The following is a 17243-nucleotide window of genomic DNA, read 5'->3' as shown; positions in this document are numbered from 1 at the left end:
GGTCTGGTACTGTTTCAGAAAGGTTATTTTTCATAGATCTGAAGTAACTGATTTTTGACAGATCTATGTATTACACGATTTCTTATCTGATAAATCCTTCAAAATTTTTATTCCATATTTCAGGGGAATTGGAATTAAATTACTGTCTAATTCTCTGCCTCTTCCTTTTTCCATCTTTTTAAAATCTAGTCCCTACGTGTCTTCCAGTCTTTTGGAATTGCTGCTGTGCTCTTACAAGTTTTCAAAAATATCTGTAATAATTTTGAAACTGATCCAGTCAGCTCTAAACACCTGAGAGTAAATTCAAATAGACTTAGCTGATATAAGAATATCTAACTTATTTAATTATCAAATCATTTTTTTTTTCTGTGCTTGATATTGCTTTTACTAGGTGTCATAGATATTTTCCTAATTGTGTACCAGCAAAGAAAACGTAGTAGCACTCTTCTGTTTTGGGGGTGAGTGCTTGGTGCCACCCCCTTCACTGAAGAGCAAGCCAGTCTCCTGTCTCTTGGTGCACTTACAGAAATGTGTTTGTGCCTGCTGGGTGAGGGATTTCTCTGGAGACTTTGCCTGTCAGTTCTCTGAGTTGCCTGAAGTTTAATTACCTGAAGCCTATTTTCTTCATTCTGTGTTTTTCCTTATTTTCCTAAAATTGAAGAATCATAAGTTGCCAGATGTTTCTTTTTGCCCATGACTTTTTTTTTTCTCCCCCCCAAGGGATGCCTGCACAGTCATAATGGCAGTATTTAAGTAGGCCATGTGCTTTAAAAAAACCTGCTGATTCTCACAGGAAAAAAAAAAAATGTTTCCTTCTCTCAAATTCTCCTGGTTTCTTGGTAAAAAAGAAAGATCCTAATACTATTCTTGTTTTTTCTCCCCTCTTGAAATTGTCTATAGGACCACAGGAAATAATCTCTCTATTCTCTTCAGTTTGGGGTAGTACACTTCAAGGAGGATAGGACTGACAGAATACAGTTTAAAATTGTCAGGCAGATAAAAATAGGACAGAAGTTTGTATGAATTAGGTGTTTGGATTAAGGAAGATGAGATTGGGTTTTGACATAACGAATCCTTGGATACGTAAAAGATGGGGGAAAAAGTAAGGGAATAAATTACCCTGTCCATCTGATATGGACAGGTCAAGAAATAAGGCCTTTAAGTTGTAGTGAGGAAAGACTGAGATTAGACTTAAAGAAGATTTTTTTCTAATGGCTATAATTGAGTTTTGTCATAAGCTGTGAGAAAGACGTGACATGTACATCTCTCTAAGAACAATTTAGTTACACAAGTAACTAATCTATCAGAAGCTATGTAGGTTTGGTTGATCATGCTTTGAATGAGGGGAATGAAATAGTGTGTCCCTTGATTCATATTGTTCTTTGAATGTTTTTAGATCAGTTTGAAGTACTGGAGCCATACATATTGCTTGAGTCCCAGAGGAAAATATCAAGCCAAATTCTGATAGATGTATGATGCTAATAGCCATAGATTATGTGTTGGCTTTTCTGTAGTTTCTTTTCCCCTTGCTTGGTAAGGCTGGGAAATTGACTCGTTGTCTGCCTTCATGTCTGGAAAAGATTAAAGCCAAAGATTTTCAGTACAAGTTAAAAGCCAATAAACTTTCAAAATGGGAGAAGAAATGTTTAATTTTTGGAGTGCAACTTTAGCCCACAGCTATGCTAGCTATTTACTTTCTTCCTCCATTAAACTCAAGATTACGAACCCTGGTATGGGATCTTTTTCATAACATTTTTGCTGTTCAGCTGGAGCAACTGACCTCTGTCTTGTCAAGGAATTTTCATAGAATTATCTAGGTTGGAAAACGCCTTCAAGATCATCAAGTCCAACCATCAACCTGACCTACCGAATCCCATCGCTAAGCCATGTCCTTTAGTGCTGCAGTCCCAGAAGAGGTTAAAAAATGCTCTCTTCCAGGTCCATTTTCCATTTTCTAGTAGGATCTTAAACTTCTTTTTCTTGGTGTTTGTTTGATCTTTATTTCAACTATGAAAATCACGGCATCAGTCCTAACTTCTCCTCCTTTTTTCTCTGCATATTTTGTATTTTCCTATGGAAGATTAAACTACTTATTGATTTATTATTGTGACAGTAGTCTTTCAGAAGACTAAGAAGAGATGCTTGCCACTGGCAATAGTGCTGTTTCTCTTTCACATTGTTGATAATATCTATCATGAATTATATCATAACATATTAAGTCTTCTGAGCCCAGGAAAGCAGCAAAGTATGACCCTAATAAATCTTAAGATACTCTTAGTAGGTTTACAGTCTTTGTTCGGAAATATTAAAATAGTGGGTTAGCTAGAATTAAAACCAGTTTGAGTTGTTGAACAGTCATCAATGGAATAAAACACATGATCTGTACAGGGTTTGTCTTTATCTCTGAAGTGAGATCATACTCCTGAAAAATTTACCCTTACCTTTGAATCCTTTGATCTCTTTGACAGTGTCTCTTCAAGCCTTTGAATACTTCATCCTTAGAGCTATTGACTTAGAAATAAAACCCTTTCTGAATGCTGCTGTTTCTGTAAATAGGCTAAATGAGCTGACAGCTCTCTTCTGTTGTTTATCTTGAGTTCCTTGTTTTATTGTCTATGCACGTAGACAGATTTTTTTCTTTCCTTTCTTTGTGAAATAATTCCAAGATGTCACTGTGATCTGTAATTATTCAAAAGTTACAGGTTTTATCTTCCACTTAAAAAAAAATAAAATAAAATAAAGTGCCCTTTAATAACCAAAGGCTCTTAAAATTTCACTGAAAGAACCACAGCTTTTGTCTCAAGGCTCTGATTGTTAAAGGAAGAGCACAGACAGTTGAAAGGCCTCTGTGGTTGTGTATGTCTGATAGAATTTATTTGGGAGCTTTTCCAGCTGAAGGAATATGTTGTTTTGTCTTGAAGGTAGTTATTCCCTGCAATGGGCTGAAAGGAAGCCTTGATGGGAAAAGAGAGGGACAGCTGTTCACATTCTTTTTGCCTAGCATTAAAGGGTTGACCCTTATGTAACTACAGATATGGCTTTTGGCTGCAGAGCAGTGAAAGAAACAATCTTTCAATACTACCTGTCTTTCTACCTAAGTTCACTTCAGATACCTCTTTGAAACACTTTTCTTCATGGTGTAACAAAAAAACACCCAATTTGATAGCTACAGTACACCGGCTGAAAATCTCAGGCTTGCTCCTTCTTGCCTAGGTGCTTCCAGCATGGTTTATGCCACAGTACAGTTTAACCTGGTAAAAACTGGTGGGTTTCCTCCATACTGCGTTCCAAAGCTGGGACTGTAACTTCCATAGTCATACCATCCGTGATAACAAGTTCAGTTTTTGATAGTGATGTAGGCCTGAAATAACTGCAGTAGTAACTGAAGCTTAAAAGTAGCCCTGTGGGTAGGTCTGGTAATTCCCAATTCCCTGTTGCTGCATTATGATTACCCTACAGTGAGTATGAAGGTAACTTGCTTATGTCTGTACAATGGTAATATTGTCTTTGCACTGATTTGGAAAACTGTCGTTCTGTGCTAATGAAACAGATATAAAATTACAAAATCTCAAGTATATTCCATCAGCTAATTGCACAGATGATAGCATTTTTATTTATTAGTGATCATCTTTCTTCCATTGTGTATACTTATAAATTTCAATATAAGATCCTTAACTATGCTGAATGCATTTTTTTTGTTTGAGCACCATTAGCTTCATTTTTGCTCCATGTTTCAATTTTTAGAAATGATTTGCGGCTGTTTTTTGTTTCAATGTTGCTCCTCTTCCTTTCATAGGACAATGGAGTCTGTTCAATAAAACAGTCCAGTAAAATCAGTCTGCGTTCAGCGTGTTTGATAAGATTACTTGATTCATTGTTGTTTTGTTTGTTAGTTTGTTAGTTTGTTTTTTACATGGTGCATGTAGTAATGTGCGCCCCAGATGTTACAGGCAGGCTAAACATCATACTTACGTCAAATGCAGATGCCTTTGTTAGTTTTAAGGTGTGGATTTAATTTTGGAAATACTTCAGATGATAATTGGCACAGTATAAATAACAAGAATCTTTTGAGTATTACTCAGAATGCTTTGGAGGATACTGTTCTTACTGTTATGAATATTAACTAAGCATATGTAAGAAGAGGGAGGAGAGAGAAGCTAAGTAATTTCTTTCAAAGTGAATGCAAAGCTAAGAATATATCCCAGTCCTTTTCTCCTCCACTCCCAATATCCTGTCTACTAAACTGGCATCTTGGTGCAACATCTCTTTGCATCAATGTGCAGTCTCTTGTACCAAGAGTTGCTGCTACATGAATCCTCCCCTCCCTCTTTCTCAAACTAGGTCACCAATCCCATGGTCTCCTATTACCCCAATCTGCTGTCATCCCTTCTCATGTATGAGGACTCAAACTCCATTCATTCTACCCTTCTGTGTGGCTGAAATTATTAAAGGACTACAATGTCGACATCTCAGATTTTAGTATCTACTTCATATTCTGGCTCAGGACCAACTTAGTGTTATTCTTTAGTTTGGTTCCAGGAGAAGTTATAGGAAAATAAAAACCCAGTCCCATCATTCTTATCATGCCTGGTATCTTCACTATATTATTTAACAGCTTAGAAAAGTTCATATGGCTTCCCCTTTTGTACTTTGTCCCTCATTTGTCATAGTGTTGAGGCCGGTGCCTGTATGCTCAGTTGATTCTCTCCTTTTTTTTTTTAACGCATATAGTGTTCAACACTTCGTTTTTTTTGATTTACTGAGCACTGGTACAATAGTTCTATGTGTCTGGGCATTAAAACATCTATCATAATGTTTCCACCTTTTATGGAAATGATGGGAAATACTGCTTTATTTTTTTTATTATTATTTTATTATTATTTTTAAGATCTGCAATAAAATTGTTTGTTTTAAATCTATTAGCAGCTCTCTTCAGAATGTCTGCAAAGCTTGGGAAAATACGAACGCAATCTGTGTTAGACACCTGCCTCCCCAGTACTATTAAAAATATTTCTATTTTACTTGTGCAGTTACTTAGGTTTCTGCACCTTCCTCCCAAACCTAACCTGTGCTTTCTCAAAGAGCACTATACTAAGGTAATGCTCTTTTATTTGTTTGACACTTTACTGGTAAGGGAGAGTGACTCATAAGATCATTAAAGTTTAATAATTCAGTGGAAGCATTGACATCTTAAAGTTAATCTGTTTTACTGTAACAGAAAAAATGGTGGTGGTTAAATTTTGTGATGTGATAAACATGTTTCAATTTTTAACAGTCTGTATGGCAAAAATATTTTATCTTTTGAATGCATGCCCAACTCTCCTTTATCACACTCTAATTTGCTGAAATTAAGATCCATGTAATATGTTAAAGCCATATTAAAGGTATTCCTTTTTTAATAAAAGAGTAAATCCAACAGCTTAACAGTAACAAAGAATGGATAGCAATACAGAGGTTGATGATCTTGTAAGATCTATTTTTTTTATACAATAAAAAACAAACTTCCTATTAGTGGACATTTTATTTTGAAGTAAATGGCATCAGCTATGAAAACTAAAGTGTGTAAATTCCTCAACAAATTCATCGCTGGCTTTTTGCACAGTTGTAATAATTCCCTTCTCAGCATATTTTGATGTTTAAAGTAAGAATTTAACTTGTGCTTTCTTTCTCCTGTTTCATGCATCTTAGTGTAGACTGCTGTTGAAAGAAACTGAAAAGTGATAATCTAGTTCAGGCTGATGAAAAGAGGAACTTCCTGCATTATAAATTGGTGTTGCCATATGTATAAAATTATCCTAAATTATATATTGTGTCAAGACTGGCTTCCCACATTTTTCCTAGAAAGTGCAACTTTTCTTTTAGCAATGTGTAAGTATACTATCTATTTTTCTTTAATGTTTCTATTTTTCAGGTAGTAGTTCTGCATTGAATTTTCCTTTTCTTTTTCGGAAAGGTAAACTAAATAGGGATATCCAAGAGATATAAACACATTCAAAATTATCAGATACATACAGAAGCTATGAGTAAGAAAATAGATCAGTAACCCATCCTCAGCAGTGCAAGGTTTTTGTTTGTTTGTTCGTTCTTTGGTTCTTGTTTTTCCTGTTTGAGTATAGTGTGTTTCCTATAATGTAGTGCTTTATTAAGCCTGATTTGTTTTTTTTTTTTTTTTTCAAGTACTGAAGAGATGAGATCTCCCACAGTCTACATGGTGTTTTTCTGTTCCTTTTTCTAAAAGTTGTCCTGTGACTGTATAAACGGAACCATGACTATGTGGAAGGTAGATACTTTCTTTGGTTTTAATACCTCTATTGGCCTGTGTTGCCAGCATCTTTTGGTTTAAGAGGAACCAGGACATAGCAGAGCTTCCAGTAATATGCATCTACTGTTGTGCAGAGCCAAGCTTTCTCAAAGATCGTTGTGAAGGTGAGATTTGACAGAATGTGTTCTTTTTCCATCCTGGCTCAGAAATGAAGATCTGTCATACAGGTAATAAACTAACATTTTTGAGTAAAAGACAGAAACAAGACCTGTGAGAGAGCTTAATATCAGTCTGTGCTAGTTAGAGGCAAAATGCAGTAAGAGTTACTAACCAGCTAGCAAGCTTGTTCAGCTCTCTTGTGCTTAGAAAAGGCAAGAATAATCTGCTGTATTTCCTTTAGGAACTATTTGGGCAAAAGTGACTCAACACAAAAGCCTGATAGTGGCAGCCATATATATATGAAACTTTAAAACAGAGAATGATATGGAGCCTAGCTAGAAGGAGTCATCTTTTGAATGAACTGTCTCTTAAAATATTCTTAAGAAAAGAATTTAATCTGTTGAAGACTTGAAGCCTACAGTGAACATTCAAATCTGGCTGGTAACTTGAACACATGCCTGGCTTAATGGATTTACGAGCTTTTCTTGCCACATCCAAGTAACCTAAGTAGCTGTTCTCTTTTGCAGGTGTAAGATTAATTATTCTAGGTTTCAATTTACTAGTTGCTGATTTAGATTTATTTGTTGGGGTTGAATTTCTTCTGCATTTCTGTTTTGGTTTCTGCATTTCTCTTTTGAATTGAAGAGTTAGTATTTAAACCTATTGTTTATTATTGCTTTGAATTTCATTTATTCCACGGCTGACTTTTATTGTCTTTATTTCTAAGCACTCTGTCCTAAGGGACATGCTCAACATCCCACAAAATGGTATAATCTGTTTCTATGCTATTTCTAGTATTCCACAGCAACTGGGAAAAAAAAAAAAAGCCTAAACTGAATACTACAACATAGGCAATTCATTACAGATTTTCCGCTCAGTATTCAGTAAATTGTCAAGTACTTATTTTCATCATTAGCATATTTTTCGTAGAGCAGAAGCATAGCCATTTCTGGCAGACTGAATTAAATGCATTTTACTTGAATGTGAAAGAAGAAAACATTGTCAGGCTTTCTATGAAAGCATCATTTTCTAGTAGTAATTTATTTTCTGGATCAGTTTGCTATGGATGTCTTTATGTTTCTGAAAAGTTTTGGGTATGTGGTTTGGTCTACCTGTAATTAAACCATTTCTTAACTGAAGGGAAAAATATCTGAACATAATTATTTTCTCTTATTTTTTTTCTTCATATTGTAAGAACTGAAAATTTACTAGTTCTCTTAGTCATGCATTGGCATATTTTATTTAAGATTTTGAAGTATGTTTTTGTAGAGTGAAGACCAAAACAAACCTCAGAATTCCAATGTCCAGGGACTATAGCAAAGATCAGGTATAAATAGTCAGAAAATTTGTTACAGATGTGGATTTCTTTTCCAGCAATTCCATTTTATTTTATTTTGAGTCTCATAGATAGTTCTCTTAATTAATGTAGAATTATATGATGCACACAGTTTTCATTTCAAAACAGAATTATTATGAAAAGTGCCCAAACTTCTTTTGCTTATTTACTTAGTATAATCTGCAGGAAAAGTATGTTTTAAGAAATATCTGATTTTCTTTCAGGAGTGTGGAACTCCCCCATATTCTGCTTGTAATTCATATAATTTGTCAGTGAGACAGGCTGCTTTATTGTAGCTGCTTGCTAAAACCAGCAGTTGTGTGGCTGGCAAATATTTACAGTATCAACAGAGATCTAAGAAGCAAAACATACATGTATATATATCAAATCAAAGTATAAATAGAAGAACTTAAATGCTGTATGTATAAAACTGTTTATGTGCTTGAGTGTGTAAATACACCTACAGATATATATTCACATTTATTTATACATACATATAAAATTGTAAATCACAGAACTTTATTCAAATATATCTTCTGCTCAGTTATTCCAGTAGCAAAGACTGTATGGGAAAGAGCTCAAAACATTCCTAACAACTGTTTTGCTGTTAGCTCTCAGTAGCTAAGAGAGGACAAAGGTATTTTCCCCCATTTCTTTTATTTTTTTTCTTATTGCTTTCTTATATTTTATTATATTATTTTATTTTTTATATTTTTAATATGAGAAAAAATAAATGGTTGATAGTAGCCCTTTTGATGACACACATTTACTACAAAAAAGGGGGGAGGAGGGCAAAAATAGCTATCAATAGTCATCCTATTTAGCATCGTAAAGCATCCATAACTACTTCTGTATCTTTTACATGTTTATCTCTTTATATGTTTATCTTTTTCTGTACCTTTTACATGTTCCAATAAGATTGCTTAAAATATCTGCTATCAAGATTCTGTAGCTTTTTTTCTAAAAGTTTCAATTGCCTGCTTTTATATTTCATTCACAAATAAAACAGGTGAGGGATGTAAACAGTTATTACTCTCTCTTGCAAAAGGCCCTTGTTACTTGATATTGTTTCTTTTCTTTTTTCTCATGTTACCAATGTACCTGGGAGTTTTGTTTTATAAATTGTTAAATACTTCAGGTGGCCAAATCAGATATGGAATCATTTGTGTCAAGAAAGGTATCTGGCCTCCAGAATCACAAAAAAAAAAAAACAGCCAGTAAAGGACAGCAAGAAACATCTTGAGAAGAAATCTTCAAAAATACATGACAAAGGGGAAGATTTAAAAAGACTGCTGGCTTTCAGCATAGATACACACACACACATACACACACTCTTACCTGTCTGCTCCCCTTCACCCAAAACTAGCACTCCCAACCTTTCAAACCTTTCAAACCTTCAAACTTTCTCTGCTTTTAGTTGAGAATGGAAAATTATATAGGTGGCTAGCACATACATACAACATTTTCAGAGCAAAGATTTTGCAAAAGCCACCTTAAGCCACCAACTTGCCTTTTGGAAGTAAAACATTACTAGTAGTGATCCTCTCTCATTTATGGTAGCCTCTTCATACAACACAGGGGAAAATAAATCTTCTGATAGGCTGTGGCTGGAAGATTTTTTCTATGCTTCTGACACCGTAGTGAGTGAAACGGAGCGTAGCCAATAAAGTCTTAGAACTTACAGCTATTGGGTGTACAAATTAAATCCATTATTGAAGAAGTATGAATAAAAGCAATCTCTGAGTACAAACTCTAAAAAGGCAGGAGTTTGAATTGATGACACGATTGATGCTGTCAATTGCTTTAATATTATATTAGGCTTTAAATTATTTATTAAAAAATATTTAGAGACCGTGATCAGAATGACTGATAGAAGACAACGATTTCTCATTAAGACTGAAATTTGATTGTGATGCCACGTTATATTACATTTTTCTGACTCTTTCTTTGTATGTGTATCTCAGCCCCTACTTTTAAAGGGAGTTTATTAATGACTTCAGCAGAATCAAGCTTTCTTTCAGATGGAATGCAGTGTGCCTATTGAGTATGGCTAATCTAAAACTTTTATGTATTTGTTTTAGTTACTAATGCTTCACTTCCACAAATTATTTGATGGAATTTTTATAATTTTATTTTTATAATTTTAAAGTGTTTTCTGTGACATTTTAAAATAAGATTAATTTTTAGTTATACGATAAATAGAAATTTGTCTGTCAGTTCCAGTCTTAATGAACTATTTTAAGTCAAAAAAGAATAAGGAGATCTACTAATAGCATGAGTTGCAACAACAGCTGGATTAAGTTAAAACAAAAATAAAAGTATGTGCTTGGTGCTTTGAGGGAAAGAACCAACCTTTTGCTATGCTGTTTTGCCAAGTTAAACTCTGTTATGCACAACAAATATATAACTTAAACTTTTTATATCCACCAAAATATTTTAATTTGAACCGATAAAATAAATCTTGCATTGCTATATTTTTTTAAAGATACAGAAATTCCTGTGATTGCCAGTTCTATATTTATTTCCAGGCTTTGAATACAGATACAAGCTCTTAACAAAAATATTTTAAAGACATACCTGACACTTATTAGGCAGCAAAATTATAGTAGTGGCATTTATTTTGATGTAAAGTATGATAGTATTTTCTTGCTTACAGAAATATTTTTGTAGCAATAAATATTACTAGAAAACAATAATTTGCTTTTGGATGAAATCTTTATGATTACTCCCTGTCTGCATTCTTTATATCAGTGTTTGATTTTTTTTTTTTTTTCCTGCCTCTGGTGGTTGAGTAAAACATACTCACATGCTGAATTACTCTTTAAGTACAAGAACATTGAGGAAAATCTTCTGAAAGGGAATGAACGTTTCTTTTTATTTGTTCTTCTATGCGACATAATAGATTTTATAAAATTGTTTTAAGTAGTTTTTTGGTCAATTGAGTATGAACTTAAGACGTAGAAGTAAGTTGTTTTTATAACTTCTAGCTTCCTTTTTCTTTTGGGTTGAAAGCAATGTTTTGGATGCTCAAAGTAAATACAACACCTCTGCATAATTATCCCATAATTTGATGCTTAGTTTCAAAATTCTGTCTCTCTTAGAAGTCATGCCCTAATTGTAAATAAAGGAAACAGAAAGAAACTGTGGAGATTTCCTTGAAGTTTTGTTAGTGAGAAGGAATATGAAGTGTTACCCTTTCTTTGTTTTGAGTAGACATGAACAGAGTTTTATTAATTTAATTTCTCATTTATTGTTATTTCGTAAAAAGATTTATTACTATGGTTCTGATTTAAAAGTATAGTTTTTACAAATACAGTGTATTATAGGGTGGGGGGATAGAGGAAGGTGAGAGAGGAAAAAAAGAGTGAGGAAATAGGAGAGAAAGGAAGGGAAGGGAAAAGGAAAATAGATAAGAGAAGATGAAAGAAAAGGGGGAGGGGAAGAGGAAGGAGAGAGAGAGGAACAACAAAGATGAAAGGGAAAGAAAAGAAAGAAGAGGTGTTACATGGTAAGGGTTTGCTGCAGGGGCGGCCTTTGTGAGGAGAGGCTGGGGCTGCCCTGTGACAGGGCATCAATATGATAACATATTTAAGAAAGGGCAAAAAAGCTACACAGAGAGGAAGGGGAGGAAAGCAGAGCATGTGAAACAGTAGCATGGGGGTATTTCCTGAAGGAGCTGTGGCCTGCAGAGAGCCCACACCGGAGCAAGTTCTTGGCAGGAAGTGCAGCCCATGGAGAGCCCCCAGTGGAGCAGATTCCTCCTGAAGGACGGCAGCCCATGGAGAGGAAGCACGCTGGAGCGGGCAAACAGCGTGATGAAGAAAGAGCTGCAGAGAGGAACTGTGACGGGCTGACCATAATCCCCCATCCCCATGCACCACTCAGTATGGGGTGAGGTAGGGGAACTGCAATTGAAGGAGGAAATTTGAACCTGGAAAAGTGGCTGGGAGGAAGCATTTTGGTTTTGTTGGTGGGTTTTTTGTTTGTTTATCTTTGTTTCTCACTACCCAAATCTATTTTAATTTGCAATAAATTAATTTTCTCCAAGTCGAGTCTGTTTTGCATCTCGTGGTAACTGGTAAACGATCTCCCTGTCTTTGTCTTGACCCTTTTCATCCTATTTTCTCCCTATTTTCTGTTGAGGAGGAGTATTAGGTGGGTGGCTGGGTGGGCACTTGGCTAACTGATCACAAGAGGAGAGCGAGGGGGAGGAAGAGAGAAGAGAAGAAACAAAGAAAGAAAAGGAAAGGAGGAGGGGAACAAAAGATGAAAGGGATAAAAGGATAAAGGACAAGAGATAAGAACAGAAAGAGAGGAAAGGAGAAAGAAGAGAATATACAGAGAGGGGATAGAGTTAAAAAAAAAAAAAAAAAAAAAGAGGGGAATGAAGGGAAGAAAAGAGAGAGAACAAGAAAGGAGGGAGCTAGAGGAAGGGGAGAAGGAGGGAAGGGAGAGAAAATGGGAGAAAGGAAAGAAAAGGAGACAAGCAAGGAGAAAGCAGAAAAGAGTGAGGAAAAAAAGGAATAAATAAATGAGGAAGAAGAAAGAAGGAAAAGGAAGGAGAAAAAAGAAAATAATTAGAAGGAAAGAAATCCAAGAAACTCCACTGTGGCTGAGGGATTTATAGCTTAACAGTGTTAGAAGCAAAATCAAAAACTTGAACTGACTGGAAGAACTTGTATTCAGTACTAGCTTGTGGTAAGCAAGACCCTGGAAATCGCTTCCTAGCAAGTAAAAACAGTTAAATCCTTATATTAAAATAATTCAGCCTTGGTGGTTTCAGCATTGCTGTTGAATGAATAGATAATAATCTTTCCACGTAAAGCCTTCCATAGGAATTGTCATAGCTAAAAACTTTCTTAATGATTTAGAAAATTGGTTACTTAACCAGATGGATGGTGTGGCTAAATTGGCGTAATATAACAAGCTCCAACAGGCTGGCATGTTGGCACATGTCAATTTTAAAGACTGGCCAAAGTTAATAAAACTATTTAATTAGGATAATCCAAGCTTATTAAGATTCTTGCCACTGAAAGTAAAGAAAATAAATCACTTTTAAGTTCTGCATAGCAATTTGTTTTAATGCTATCCTGTCAGGGAGAAATATTTTTTTTTAATAAAATAATCTTGTGTTACAGTCTAGTTGCTCAACACTGAGTAACTTCTACAAGATTTAAAGATTTCTGAACTGAAAAAAAAAAAAAAAAAAGCATAATTCTAATAAAATATAAGCAGTCTTTTAAAACTGTAGAGTAGTTAGTGAACTTTGCTCAGCAGCGCTGGTGGGTTGTTATTTCATTGGAATGGATAGGTATCGCTGCAGCTTAACCCCTTTCTCTGAAATATACCTATCTTTTAAACTTGCTTTCTAATACCACTTAACAGCATGTTTTGTTTTGTTTCTTGTGTTTTCTTTCTTTTCCTGAGGTGTAGGTGGGAGATGTCTGTACGTGAGCACCTATTCTAATTTTATAAACTTGCTTGCAGTTGGTTTTAATGGCAGCCACTGGAAAACTGCAGTGAAATCATGCAAGAGCAGGGATACAACCTCAGGCTCGAGCCTGAATGTGGGTATTGGGGCTCCTTGGTCATCCTGCCTTGGTACCTCCACCTCTTCCCTCCTCTGTGCCTTCATGGGCCAGACATGGCAATCCAAGGGTTGCTCAGCTCAGCTGCAGCTGGCACATAAATTCAGGATTGAAGGAGGGAGCATGTTGTCTTGCTGACAGAGGGTGAAATACAGGACTTGCTCCGAGGAGTCCGAAATGGGAACCAGTTGTGTCAGGCTGAGGCCATCCTTCTCCAGTTACTGTAAACCAATATTGCAGCTGAAAGAATGATGCTGCTCTCTCCAAGCTGCTCTTCCTGTTCTGGGCTGCACACCTCCTTGGGTGCTGGCACAAACATGCACATGGCTGTTTGGGGAGATAATCAAGGTTTAAAGGGAAAAAGGGGTGGGAGAGAAGGCATGGAGGCAGGAATGTGAGGTCTTAGAGGGAAGTGAGGCTGCTGCTTTGAGTGGCAGAGCTGGCTGAAGTGACATGAGCCCAGTATTATGCAGTGCTTGTTGCTGAAAATGAAAACTACTCCACAAAGGTACACAGATGAACTATCACTGGTTTAACTCTAGTGTGGTGTCTTGTTGCCGACACAACTGCAGTAACAAAACCCCCTGCTGTGGTTGCTAGGAAAGGCAGGAGACTCTTCTAATCGGTCAGTGGAGGAGAGCGGCTAGGAGCTGTGGCTGCATCAGGGTTTCTTTTCTTGTTGTAGCATGCTGAAGTAGGTGTCCCGCTCAGCCTTCTGAACTAGACCTGGCCCACAATGGTTTTCTGGCAAGTTTTCTGATTCCTTTCCCCTTTTTCACTATGCAACAAAGTTAATGAAGCTGCTCTCAGATGCTTCATGGGCTTGCTCTGTGGGTGGTGAAGCAGCTCTGAAGTCCTGCTGTTGTTCTGCAGTACAATTTGCCACTTTGTTTCAGATCTGCAGCAGAGACAGCTAACGAGAGACTTAGCAGATGCAGCAGTTTCCAGGCTTCTTCTTCAGGAAGCTTCAGTAAACATCTGGGAGCTGCTGCTTCTGGGGACTTCTGGTGGGTTGCTGCTGCAGGTCAGAGCCAGGAGGTGTTTGCCTCCGTCAGCTCTTACAGACAGCTTCTGTTGGCTACCTTTTGATTATGGACTACCTATGCATTTTGTCTTCAGCTAGCTCGATGGAGCAGTATCAAGAACCTGAGTGCTTGAGGAACATCTGTAGAACTGGTACAGAGAGTACAGCTCCCAGAGCCCAGGAAACAGGCTGCTAAGACAGACCTAGCAGTTGTCACAGCAGTTAGTGCAAGAACAGCACAATGAGGCACAGAAAATCAGCTCAGGACAACGTGTGACTTAACTTTGGACTTTGATGGTAATGATGTGCCATAGGACGTGGTCACCATCAACTATTCCTGACACATCAGAGGCCATGACCCAACGAGAACGCTGGGCCTTGGGCTGCAGCGATGAGTGACTTCTGGCAATAGAAGGAAGATGCTCTGCCTGCAGAGAAAGACAGGCATAAGTGCCCTGGAAAGAGGTGAACAAGTTTGTCAGTGGAGACATGAGACCCAGCTGAGGCTTCACCAAACATGTACATGAATAGGAGAAAGAGGATGATAGTTATTGGAGACCCTATCCTGTCAGAGACAGAGGCACCCATCTGCCAACGTGCTATACTTGCTGTATCTGGATGTTTACATGTTTATACAAATAGCAGATGTTGCAGAGGGATACATCTGAAGCTTGTCCAGCCCTCAAACTTCATCTGTTGTTCATCCATGTTGCCACCATGATATTACTGCGGTGAACCTGAGTGTATCATGACTGCAGGGTACATGGCACAAATGCCCAGGGAGTGTTCTCAGTCCTGTTGGGGAGAGGAAAAGGTGGAGGTCACAAGGATACATCCCTTAAGTCAACATGTAACTGCATGGCTGGTGTTATAGGCTGCGGTACCTTCTTTGAGGAGTAAGGACTACTAAACAGGGACAGGATCCATGGGATGGATCTGTGTGGCGTCTTTGCTGACAGTCTCAGTTGCCTTTCTTCAAGTTAAACAAATGTGGCAGAAAGCTGCTAAGAGTGAGCGAAAACATACCATGACTGACCAGCCTCATCATGACTTTAGCAAAGCCTTCGACATAGTCTCCCATAGTATACTCACTGTCAAATTGTTGAGATAGAGACTTAGGTGGATGGAAAACGACAATAAGTTGGATGGAAATTTGCCAGGTCTGTAATGCCCAAAGTGTATTAATCAAAGGTGCAACGTCCACTTGGTGACCACTTACTAAGTGGTGTTGCTCAGGCATTGGTACTGAAACTTATTGTTGAATGTCGCTATGAAAGACCTAGAGTCTCTCATAGAGTGCACATTCAGCACGTTTGGATATGATCCTCAAGTGGGCAGTGTCTGGTGCACTGGAAGACTGGACTGCTGTTCAGAGGGACTGAGACAACGGAGAAATGTGCAAAGAGGAACCTCAAGAAATTCAACAAAGAGCAAAATCCTTCGTCTGGGAGACAGTAACCCATGCAGCAGCACAGAATCATAGAACAGGGATTAGAAGGGACCTCAAAGGACTGATGATCCTTTGGACCAAAAGGTCCAACCTTTTGTGGAAAAGGGAACCTGCTAGATGTGATTATCTAGCATTCTGTTCAGTCATGTTGAAAACTGCCAGTGATGAAGACTCTACCATGTCCCTGAGGAAGGTGTTTCAGTGATTGATTGTTCTCTCTATAAAATATTTCTTCCTGATACCAAGACAAAACCTCTGCCACTTGTACCCACTTCCTCTTGTCCTCTCCATGTGGCTTCTTGAGAAGAGAGAGCCTCTTTGTAGTTGTTCTTTAAGAACTAGAAAAGTATGGTGAGGCCCACTGAGCCTTCTCTTCTACGGCATGAAAAGATGCTCTTTTCAGTCTTGCCTCATGTGGCAGGTTCTCCTGCCCTAGGACAATGTAACCAAAAAGCTCAGTACAGGCTGGGATCAACAAGGCCCTTCAGCCTTGCTGAAAGGAACCTGGGTCATGGTGGACAATAACCTGAACATAAGTCAGTACCGTGCTGCTGGAGCAACAAAGGTAAATCAGATCCTGCACTGCATTTGCAGAGACGTTACTAGCAGAGCTAGAGATGTAATCATCACACTCAGTGCTTGTCAGGCCACACTCGGGAGTAATGTCCAGTTCTGCTCCCCACAGTTCAGTGCAGGTTGGGAGCTAACTTGCTAGGAAGCAGCTTGGCAGAAAATGACCTGGGAATCTGGTGGTTAAGGAGATGGATGTCAGCCAGCAGCGTGGCCTTGCAGCAAAGAGGGCCAAGTTCGCACTGGGCCATGTCAGAACGAGTGTGCATAGCCAGCAGGTTGGAAAAACTGATCCTTCCCCTCTGCTTGGCACTTGTGAGACCACATCTGGAGTGATATGTCCAGTTTTGGGCCTGCTAGTAGAAGAAAGACATTGACATACTGGAATGAGTCCAGCGAAGTCCACCAAGATGGTTGGAGCTAGAGCATGTGAAGTGTGAGGAGAGGCTGAGAGAGCTGAGCTTGTTCACACGAGAGAAGAGAAGGCTCAAGGGGATCTCATGGCAGTTTGCAGCTAACTAATGGGAGGGTGTAGAGAAAACAGAGCCAGGCTTCCCTTGGAGGTTGCAGAGTGACAGCATGAGAGACAACAGACACACGTTGGAACATGGAAAATTCTGATTTGATACTAAGGAAAATATTTTCCCAGTGAGAGCAGTTAAGCATGGGAGGGGGTTGTCCAAAGAGGTTGAGAAGTCTTCATTCTTGGAGACTGCACAAAACTTGGCTGGACAAGGCCCTGATCCAAGTGGCTGTGCTTTGAGCAGGAGGTTGAACTAGATGACTTCTGGAAGTTCCTTCCACTATAAAATATCTACAGTGATATGAGAGTGTGAACCTTGGTGGAGCTTAAT

At 37.9% G+C, this 17243-nt stretch overlaps 1 protein-coding gene across 4 annotated transcripts in view; it reads left to right on the top strand.

Annotated features, from left to right (window-relative positions):
* Positions 1–17243, top strand: part of ASXL3 (ASXL transcriptional regulator 3) — a 126030-nt gene that overhangs the window by 27530 nt on the left and 81257 nt on the right. For all 4 annotated transcript variants that reach the window (XM_032180777.1, XM_032180776.1, XM_032180781.1 and 1 more), the window contains one exon: positions 5842–5844. In XM_032180777.1, the coding sequence (XP_032036668.1) occupies positions 5842–5844 (3 nt within the window). The remainder of the gene's footprint in view (positions 1–5841; positions 5845–17243) is intronic.

The sequence above is a fragment of the Aythya fuligula genome, chromosome 2 (assembly GCF_009819795.1).
Source record: "Aythya fuligula isolate bAytFul2 chromosome 2, bAytFul2.pri, whole genome shotgun sequence".
In the NCBI taxonomy this organism is placed as follows: Eukaryota; Metazoa; Chordata; class Aves; order Anseriformes; family Anatidae; genus Aythya; species Aythya fuligula.
This window is presented reverse-complemented; position numbering and strand designations above follow the sequence as displayed.